At 39.6% G+C, this 10862-nt stretch overlaps 2 protein-coding genes across 3 annotated transcripts; both read left to right on the forward strand.

The window, feature by feature from the left end:
- Positions 1-1858, forward strand: LOC139472488 (uncharacterized). Of its 2 annotated transcripts, none has more exons than XM_071254965.1 (2): positions 1-66; positions 873-1858. In XM_071254965.1, the coding sequence occupies exons 1-2, from the start codon at positions 9-11 to the stop codon at positions 1580-1582; spliced, it is 768 nt and encodes a 255-aa protein (XP_071111066.1). In that variant the 5' UTR covers positions 1-8; the 3' UTR covers positions 1583-1858. The 2 variants fall into 2 exon arrangements, 1 of the variants encoding a protein (XP_071111066.1); XR_011653887.1 differs by having other exon boundaries at positions 29-70; positions 873-943.
- Positions 1859-6850: 4992 nt separating this feature from the next.
- On the forward strand, positions 6851-9822 carry LOC139472457 (putative uncharacterized protein DDB_G0282129). Its single transcript, XM_071254934.1, has 4 exons — positions 6851-6913; positions 7335-7405; positions 8017-8049; positions 8989-9822. The coding sequence occupies exons 2-4, from the start codon at positions 7339-7341 to the stop codon at positions 9639-9641; spliced, it is 753 nt and encodes a 250-aa protein (XP_071111035.1). The 5' UTR covers positions 6851-6913; positions 7335-7338; the 3' UTR covers positions 9642-9822.
- Positions 9823-10862: the final 1040 nt, after the last annotated feature.

The raw sequence follows: 10862 nt of genomic DNA on the forward strand, positions 1-10862 counted from the left end.
AATTGACAATGACGGCGCTCGTAGCTCTGTTGGCCTGTTGGTTTATTGGATCTGTGTCAAGCCAACGTAGGTATACACCGTACGACTAGATGTGCTGTTGCTATGATTTGAATTTCAATGTGATGATAATATTTCAATGAAAATAAACAGTTAACATGTAAGTTCGGTGTACAATAGAAAGAAGAATATTACCAAGAGGAACATTTTTCTTCACATACATTTCAACACAAATATGTTTATTACTATGAACAGGTGTTATAATCACCTAAACAGAGTGAGTGAGTATGGTTTTACGCCGCTTTTATCAATATTCCAACAATATCACGGCGGGGGACACCAGAAATGGGCTTCATACATTGTCCCCATGTCGGGAATCGAACCTGGGTCTTTGGCGTAACGAGCTAACGCTTTAACCACTTGGCTACCCTACCGCCCCCATCATCTGAACAATCAAATGTATTTTACAACAAATCATTTAGTGACAAAACCGTATGTGAATTAATAAGAACACAACAGAAGTGAAAGAAAAAAATCGTATTAACAAATGCGAATCATCATACTTATATTCTTTTCAATCCAGATTGGGGGCGGTGGAGTAGGCTAGTGGTTAAAGCGTTGCAATGTGTGAAGCCCATTTCTGGTGTCCCCCGCCATGATAGTACTGGAATATTGCTAATTCACTCACTCTAGGTTGGTAAATGTTCGTTCGTCACGCCGAAGAACCGGGTTCGATTCCCGATGTATGAAGCCCATTTCTGGTGTCCCTCGTCCTGATATTGTTGGATAATGGCTAAAACCATATTCAATCAATCTATGTGGTTGTTTTGTCTATGCATTATTAATATATTTGTTATTTGTATTTCCATTCACAGGCATCATATGGTCAGGAAGTCCAAGAGAGATAACCATTCCCCTGGATGGAACTGGACCTCAGATCTCGGGGATTCCCCTGGGTCCTCAGATCTCGGGGATTCCGCTGGGACCCAAGATCTCAGTGATTCCTCTGCCACTTCAGATCTCGGGGACTCCTCTGGTACCTCAAACCTCAGCCCAAGTAGAGGTTCGATCGCAACCATGGCTTCTTAAAACAAACTCCTTCCCCCAATCGCAGACTTTCACTGCCAAGTATCCTCACTTCCCATTGCGCTACCCCAAGGTATTCCCGATGCCGTATGTTCCAAAACCTCAAATCCAGACTCCCCAACAACCATTAAGACTACATTATCCTCAAATGCATGGCTACCAAAATCTTAAGCCTCAAATTAAACAATTTAAACCCCAACACGGAGCGCCTCTCTCTGCCTGGAAAAACAGCCCCGGCGGAAACGTCCTTGTTGTTCCTTTTGCGTCTTCAAATAAAGTGCAAACGGATCCAGTTGTCATGGCGGGATACATCCGCGCTTTGAAGAGTGGAGATCCGTGGAAACCTACCTTCCTACCTGGACAAGTCATCCCGAGCAATCTACTAATACCCGGCGGTGGTGTCGTTCTAGCCGGAGACGGAAGTGATGCAACTGTCGCTGGCCCAGCCGGAAGTTTTTCAATTGATGGAGGTGATGTGGACAGGGTTAGTGTTGTTTAAAGTGACATCGGCGTCTTTTCGTTTGGTTATGAAACATGGTGACAGTGTGCCCCTGTAGGATGTTCTATAAGTGCTCTATGGGGGCTGTGAAATGGACATTAAGACAGGTGTGTAGGTATTATTTTAATTTTGTATTTTGTCTTTGAAACCGGGATTATTACTTTCCATACAACTGGATAATTACCCTGGATAAACGAGGCACCCAACATTCATCCGGATGCCCAACGTAATGAACATCCAAGACGTGTATATTTCCAGCTGTGAAAGACCAACATTGCTTTCATGACTTAGAGCCATGGTAGACATACGTGACGTGTTCTGTCCAGGTCTGTTGCTGTTCCACGTGGAATTGATTACCAGTGTTTCGGTGATCGATGTCAGAAGAAGTGCGCAAGGATATAACAGCTTGAATGTTACTGCATAAAGTACAATCATCAGTCGGTCGTTTCTTATTCCTACACATTCCCTACACAAGCGGACATTACAAAACGAGGTCATGTAATATTGTAAAAGGATTTTTTCATAAGATATTTGCACCACCCATGTGATAAGGGACATTAAGGGTGAAAAATCACATTATTAATTTTCATTATATTTTAGAACTACAGCATTTCGGAACACAGAAAATACTATTCACAAGCTTCAATTCATACTTATAACAGAGATACATGACATCACACATGGTGATCTTCACTGAAGTAAGTTGGCGTCAAATGTCTTTATGATATCACAGCATAATTGTATCCTAGCACCCATAAGGCCCATGTTCACCTGGTGGATCCCATTTATCTTTTTAAAGATGCGTTAAGTGTACCCACAAACATTCGTATTGGAGTTTCAGCACTAACCACACCTCAAACTTTCTTTCCATTGAATCGACGGCGCCTGAGTGTCGTTTATGGTGATAGATTCATTTCTTTATTAATATGTAAAACGTCACTCAAGAAAACTATCCAGCCACGCATGAGCAGGTTGTCTTAAATAACAATATGCTGCAAAACATGCACACAGTTTGGCCGTTATACATGTTCACATGTAAAACTTCTCTCACGAGAAGTATCCATGGCCAGCCACGCATGAGCAGGTTGTCTTAATGAACAATATGCTACAAAACATGCACACAGTTTGGCCGTTATACATGTTCACATGTAAAACTTCTCTCAAGAGAACTATCCAGCCACGCATGAGCAGGTTGTCTTAATGAACAATATGCTACAAAACATGCACACAGTTTGGCCGTTATACATGTTCACATGTAAAACTTCTCTCAAGAGAATTATCCAGCCACGCATGAGCAGGTTGTCTTAATGAACAATATGCTACAAAACATACACACAGTTTGGCCGTTATACATGTTCACATGTAAAACTTCTCTCAAGAGAATTATCCAGCGATGCATGAGCAGGTTGTCTTAATGAACAATATGCTACAAAACATGCACACAGTTTGGCCGTTATAAATGTTCACATGTAAAACTTCTCTCAAGAGAACTATCAAGTCACAGATGAGCAGGTTGTCTTAAATTACAATATGCTACAAAACATGCACACAGTTTGGCTGTTATACATGTTCATAATAAAACTTCTCTCAAGAGAATTATCAAATCACAGATGAGCAGGTTGTCTTAAAAAACAATATGCAACAGAATAGTTGGCTGATATACACACATGTATGTTAACATGTAAAATTCACTGCAAGACACGGCCTCTTTGTTGCTGCTCGTTCAATGCTTCCCGTCAGTGTGTGTACACAACCCACCCCAGTGATCGCACGGTTACACACATGCAAATATGAAATACTTGTCAGTACCAACATAACAGGAGGTCCATGGGGTTAAGTGGTTAACTCCTTGTATACCAAGGTTCGAATCCAGAGCTGTATGTTGATAAATATTTAGACATACACTTGGAATATATAATATCGTTTCACGTCTCGCGGCATTGCTTTCTACTGCATCTAAGGGGGAGTATGTATTAATTATGATATCACGACAGGTCGATCGCAATACAAGAAGATATGTAACCCCCAAAATGTCATCGTGGTGTTCACAAACACACCTCATCACTTTTTGTTTGTTGTTTAACGCCACATACATCCAGCTATATGACGGGTCTGCCAGTAATCGAGTATGAACGACAATCCAGTGATTAACATCATGAGCATCTATCTGTGCAATTGGGATACGATGACATGCTTCAACCAAGTCGGATAGCCTGACCACCCGATCCCGCTAGTCGCCGTTTACAAGCATGGGTTATAGAAGACCAAATTCGAACACAGTTCGTCACGAGGGATACATCATAGCAATCATTATCGTTCAGTCAATCTACACGCGCATGCATGGTTTGAAACATTCTTTCCAACCTGAACCCGCTGTGTTATGGTTTATGAACATACTCTCAAGCTGGTCGACTGGATACACGGACGACCCCGTGATGGGAGCGTGGATTCGAACCTTAAAAACAGTAAACTACGGTAAACGAACTCAAAGGGGTCACTGATATTAGTTCGATATAACCGTAGTTCATTATAAGCTTATATACAGCATATGTACAGCAAATGGCTGGGACAAAAAAACTATGTTACTTATATCCGTCAGTTCGTTACAAGCGTGTTCGTTATAAACGTAGTTTACTGTATAAGATACGCACGTCGCTTCAGTCATACATTACACAGATCTATACGAAGCAACAACAAAACTGAATGTGCATCATCGTCGTGTCAGATTTTTGTTGCCTGTGAATTTGGAACGTGACACTATCAGCGTCGCTGTTTTTATATAGTGTTTTTGTTTATACCTGTTTCCTTACAAGAGTCAGTTTTGATCATCATTTTCAGATAATTATTGCTCTCTTCTGATAAATAGGAGCAAAAGTAAAATGAGATCCGATCACGTTTGCGCGCGCTAAAACCAGTAGAGTAGGCCATTTTCAATACGAGGAAAGCGTAAACTTGGGTGAAAGGAGGAAAATATTATATTTTCACAGTATAATTATAATAATATTTAGATTAGGTGAGAGAGAAAATGACGAAATTATTAAGTACTTTGAAGAATCTGAACATATTTTCCTCACTGTGACCACTAGAAAACATACATCCTCGTCTCCCCCGTATTTGTCAATTGGCGGTCTTACTTGGACCTTTGCTCAAATTATACTTGTATGACCAGTCCTTAAAATAAGACAGTTCCTATAATATGTTTTTTGATAAATCCGACTTTAAAATAGTATATATATAATAATTTCTATATATATACACCTTGATATATACATGTACATTTAAAGACATCCGTGATTGTTTATTTCAAGTAACGTTTCCCATTTCATTCCATTCTACAAAAGGAAACGTTTTATTTTGGCCTAGCGAAATTAGCCTGCAGGGAGGGAACATAACATAACTTAACATTGTGAAGATAATCCCTTCTATATATACACAAGAATGCATTCATCTTGCTCTTAGACAAGATTGATTTTGTTTACAATTTCAGTCTGCCAACAGAGGGCGTTGGCATTTCCAGGCTTGATGGAAGTAGCCGAAAATGAGATTGCACATCAGATCAGCTGTTTGACGTGACGTTATTCGCGCCACAACACACGAGGTCAAACGACAAATTCCCAGCGATCTATTATTAGCCTATACAAATATAATTGCAGATTGTAACGTCATTGAACGAAAAAAACAAAGCGTTTACTCATTGCTGACGATATTGATAACATATCAAATACAGGTTTAGACTTGCGATATATTATCTTACGATAATGGAGTGTACAGTCAATATCAATAACTTGTGAATGTAATATTAATTAGATTCCATTTCAGAATGTTGGAAACACAAACCCTATCATGTTAAGATAAAATATTCCATTTTCTTAGGAGATTTATAATGTGTATTTGATAATACTTATTCATTCATAAATAGTTATCAATGATCGTGTACAATCACAGCATCTTACATGTATGTCTAGACACACGGAAAATACTTTCTTAGCAAACTAGTCATAGCGCCATTATCAGTTTCAGGGAAAGGAAAAATAAATCGAAATAAAACTTAACAGCACATCGTATCCTTAAGCGGGTGACTCAAATGCGAAAAGGAATCGGTGTCATTATGTCAGACGTAAAGTTGATGTTTTCAGTAGTTGTATTATGTTTGTATCGTGTGTACCTTCGACAGAAACTGGGGTCGAGGTTACACATGGGACACCGACCTTGACACAAGCTGTTTATAATATGGCGTCGACTCACGTTTAGATGTCGTCGCCACACTTTTGAAATTCCCTTTTTCCACACAATGTAAAACGGTTAGGGTAATTAATTCACACTGTCGGATAGTTGATCAATCATACGTGTCTTAGTAATTTCATATACGAAAAGCAACAGATATTTGCCGAAACGGGCACGTATACAGGACATAGCTGTGGTGCGAAAGTGCTGTGTCTATTAATTGGGGTTTGGCCATTCAATGTTTATGTGTTGGTCGTGGACTTCCTGCCTCTAAACCTAACTTGTATCACCTAAAAATTTGACGATCTTAACTATCTTTCTATATATTAACAGAACGACAATCAGTACCGTCGTTTCGTCTCATGTCATTGCTAAATCGCCATGACACACAGTCAATAAAAATATAAAGTACTTAAACAAGAAACTTCATTGCGGCCAAATTGTCAACAGTCTTATGGCAACAACTATACATTGGGGAAAAGTAAATCTTTCCGACCAGTCTGATCAGTTTTCTTTTTCAAGTAGGCGGCCTGATACTAAAATAGTTACGTGCATGTGACATGGATACATAATAAAAGAATTGCCATACACAAAGAGAGACATCTGTCACACACCTGCAGTGGGTTCTGTATTTCATGGGTGTTACGTAAATATCTTTTTAACGAACGCGTGATGTTTCGTAAAACATAAACATTATTAACCCCCATGTTCTCCGGCATAAATCTTGCGAGACATGAAAGTAGTGGATACATACGTAAAAAGTGGATTAATTATAGCCACAGAGGATACTGGTCTAAGACAGGGTTGTGACGTTACTCCGGAGCTTTTAGGCCTCGGGTGATAAATTGTTTACCAACATCAATCTGACAGAATGTGGTGAGCGTAGGCGAGACGATGTCTTGTCGTGAGGTCAAGTATGGTACAGTAAGCTGTGATTCACCTTCACGTACATCCGAAATTCATAAATTGGGCCAGTGACGTGTTTTGCGCAGGTTTTCACGTCAATGTTTTCTGGATATTTTTGTATAAAAGGGGGTACGGGCTATTGTATCTTCAGTCAACTCAAATTTGCCATCGTATTTCGGCACTATTGTTACAGACTCTCGTGTAAGTATAACTTTTTCTACTTCTCATAATACGTGTCCATGATGCTAATATTAGTTTATAAGTAGTATGGCCCGAGAATGTTGAGAAGCGTAGACTGTAGTTCCAGAATATTCATTCTATTTTAATGATAAGAAAGTGTATATAAGACGAAAGAATCATTCGGTAGGACATTTGTTCAGGAAATATAGCAATTGTGAAAGTATAAACACAGATGACTTCGTTCTATGATAGAATCGTAGGTATTTGTCTCTAAATTCTAAATACAATAGACATTTGAGTATAAAATAAAACTCATCCTCAACCTCAGAGCTTCTTGCTGCTGTTTCCAACTCAATTTCTATCCGATGAACATTTCATAAAGGAATTATGAATTTCCTTTATGGTGATTCATTTATTTGTTCACTTATTTCTTTTTTTTCAGAAACATGAATACTCTTCAAATCCTCGTAATTGTTATGGCTGCATGCTGTGGCGGTCATGCAAGACATATCCGTAAGTGTTACGAAGTTGACTAATATAAATAAATGAAATCAACATCATCAGGATGAAGATGACGAATCAATGTATGAATTAATATTATACCGTAAACAAAACCTTTTTCCAGTCTCATGATATAATAAAAAATCTGGAAATAATATCTATTTACAAATTGATATTAGCGTCCCCTACACATCGGTGTTATGTACATGTTGTATATTTCACCGAGCGTGCTACATTATAATCTGTTGGAACATATTTGCATGTTACTTGAATGTGGTGTTCACACTGAAGTTCCTGATGTCCCTGATGTTCACACTGAAGTTCCTGATGTTCCTGGTGTTCACACTGATGTTCCTGATGTCCTTGCTGTTCACACTGAAGTTCCTGATGTTCCTGGTGTTCACACTGATGTTCCTGATGTCCCTGGTGTTCACACTGAAGTTCCTGATGTCCCTGGTGTTCACAGTGATTTTCAGTTGTCTATTCTTGTTGTTTTCACTACTATTTTGCCTTCGCGCCAAGTAGAATCCGTTTCGGTAGATAATCGAGACTGATTATTCTCCGACGTTTACATTCAATATTTTCTAAAAGACACTTTCTAATTTCCTATTTTATATTTGCAGGTTCCAGGCGTTTTGTTAACCAGTCACCTGCAGGTACAGTTTAAATACTTTTTCAAAAATACAAATGTATATCCTGTCATAAATATACATTTATAAATTCGAGTGGGTATATACCCTTTGGTTCACCTAGTCCTTGCTAAAATGTGGCTTAACGCCGCGTTCAAGATAATTGCACTTATATATAGCGACTTGAATGCACGTGTATGTGTATGTAAGGGGGGCCGTTTGCACTAGTCGGAACTAATGCCGGTTTTGTAGTGCTATGCCATGCCGCATTTTAACATAGACACCTAACTGTGACACAGTATACTGACTCCGAGCCGACCATCCCTTCTTAATGCCGAGCGTCAGACAAGTATTACCCTTTAACGTATTTTTGGTATGACGCGCCTGGGGATCGAACCCAAACCTTCCCCTCTCCGGGAAGACGCTCAATCAGTTACACCACGTAGACGGTCACTTATAATAAGCCTGTTGTGTTTGTATGTTTGTTTGATGTTTAACACCATGCTCAGCAATATTCGAGCTAACGGTCTGTAAATAATCGAGTCTGGACCAGACAATCCAGTGATTGAGCATCAATCCCCGAAAATGGGATACGATGACGTGCATCAACCATGTCAGCTAGCCTGACCACCCAATCCCGTTAGTCGCCTCTAACGACAGGCATAGTAGCCTCTCAAGGCAAGCATGGGTTGCTGAAGACCAATTCTAACCCCGATTTTCACGGGTCATCATGTTGTGATTTCTTTGTCACACCACCATACGACCTAACAGAAGGACAAGAACCAAACGGTATGATGAACAATCGAGGGCTGGAACGATGCAATAATGTCACAATACGAATATAAAATATCATATAATTACTGTTACTGTGGAACCACGAAGAATAAGACATGTATATGGTATGTAGTTTTATGTCGTTGTGAAAGTCCTTGCCAAGTTATAATGAGAGGTATAACACTTTTTCAGATTTATTTCCACCTGGTGCCAATCACCTGAATATTCGCTCGCTTATGGCTCTCATGAACAATCCAGTGATGCTGCAAGGTTTTGGTCAGGGTAACACTCAACAACAAAAGCAACAACAACAACAACAACAACAACAACAACAGCAACAAGGAACGGCTAACATTCCACAAGCCAAATCAACCACTCCAGCACCCAAAGGTCAAGGTCAACATCAACAATATCCTCTTCCTAACCCGCCAGGGATCCAGACGCAACCTCAAACCCCGCCTATGACCCAACAAACACAGAATCAGGGATCTGGTCAAGGTCAAGGTCAAGGTCACGGTCAACCTCAAAGCCAAAATGCAGGTCAAGGACTGACACAACAGGCTCCCGTCGCTGCTCCTTCTACCAATACTCAGAGCACTGTCAATCCAATGCAGCAGTTTATGAGGTATTCAGGCATGTTCACCGACCCAATGTTTCTGCGATACTTTCAACAATTCATGAGGAGGATAGACATGATTAAGCACAAGTACACGAAAGGGGAGTATGTCCCCCCAAAAGGCCTTTTCCCCGGGGGATATGTGATAAATGCTGATGGTAGTGATGCGGAAGTAAGGGACATATACGGAAGATTGCACTCAATTGATGGTGGCGTTTTCCAAGCATAACGTCAGTGAAGAAACTTAAACTTTGTGATACATTTGTGATCCGACTTTTTGTTGCTTGCTGGCCAGGCATATTACAGAGCAAACAATTGCATTATATATGTACTGTAATACATTCCATGTAGATATAAATGTTTCATGGTCATTTGAATCCCGCCTCATCTTTGTTAATCAGTAATGTACAGCATTTTTATAAGATGTTCTCTTTTTTAATAAATACAATCTCTTTGAATTGAAATTCGTTCGTGTTGTGACTCTGTTGATCGTTAAAACAACAATGTTCCATCACATTTGTGAAGACTGTTGTGTCAATATGGCAATATTTATTTAAAGCAACTTATTTCAAGCAGTTGTCTATTTTGCCTTTAGGCAAGCATGATAATGTAACTAAATTCGATGTGATATCATTTCACATGTCACTGTTTGTTGTGAGTAACGAGGACTAGACTCATCAAATGAGGCATGGCACCATTCTATTTGAATAAAAGCGACACAACACTAAAATGGAAATCATAGGAAATCTCTGCCACAAGGTCCATTGTACAATTCGACAATATCATGAGCATATGTTTATAAATCACTATCAAAAAGTGATGATGCCAGGTGTTCGCGTAAATGTGAGCGTATCCTACCCCACCGTGGCAGTCTATTGTTCCTCTGAAAAAAGAACGAAACATGTCATCATCATTATTTAAAATTCCATCACCTTCTTGTAAGATGCGAAATGGACAAACGATTATAAGCTTTGGAGTGAGGTGTCATTTTGGAGTGTTGTGTCCTGTTGAGTAGACGCAGTATTGCTCACTAGATCATGGCTGGAGGTGTTTTCAATAAAGTTTGTTTGTTTGTTCTTTAACGCCGAACTCAGCAATATTCCAGCCATATGACGGCGGTCTGTAAATAATCGAGTCTGGACCAGACAATCCAGTGATTGATATCATGAGCATCGATCCTCGCTATGTGATCGATGATTTGGATCAACCAAGCCAGCAAGCCTGACCACCCGATCCCATTAGTCGCCTTTAACGACAAGCATAGTCGCCTTTTACGGCAAGAATGGGTTGCTGAAGACCTATTCTACCCCGGATCTTCACGGGTCGTTTTCAAAGAGACAAACGGTATACCTTTTTGATATTTGTTGGTTATTGAGCATTGTACCATGCTACTGAAGAATGATTGATGTTGATTGGTCAAAACAAGATAGAAAACAGGTATCTAATTTCT

Source organism: Haliotis cracherodii, unplaced genomic scaffold (genome assembly GCF_022045235.1).
Source record: "Haliotis cracherodii isolate W230 unplaced genomic scaffold, xgHalCrac1.p SCAF_24, whole genome shotgun sequence".
Lineage (NCBI taxonomy): Eukaryota > Metazoa > Mollusca > Gastropoda > Lepetellida > Haliotidae > Haliotis > Haliotis cracherodii.

What these genes read in the sequence shown, in the direction of transcription:
- LOC139472457 (XM_071254934.1), top strand. Translation starts at nt 7,339, where the DNA reads ATGAATACTCTTCAAATCCTCGTAATTGTTATGGCTGCATGCTGTGGC. An exon ending in CGGTCATGCAAGACATATCC is followed by an intron (nt 7,406 to 8,016) that starts GTAAGTGTTACG and finishes TTATATTTGCAG; the next exon opens with GTTCCAGGCGTTTTGTTAAC. An exon ending in TGTTAACCAGTCACCTGCAG is followed by an intron (nt 8,050 to 8,988) that starts GTACAGTTTAAA and finishes ACACTTTTTCAG; the next exon opens with ATTTATTTCCACCTGGTGCC.
- LOC139472488 (XM_071254965.1), top strand. Translation starts at nt 9, where the DNA reads ATGACGGCGCTCGTAGCTCTGTTGGCCTGTTGGTTTATTGGATCTGTG. An exon ending in TGGATCTGTGTCAAGCCAAC is followed by an intron (nt 67 to 872) that starts GTAGGTATACAC and finishes TTCCATTCACAG; the next exon opens with GCATCATATGGTCAGGAAGT.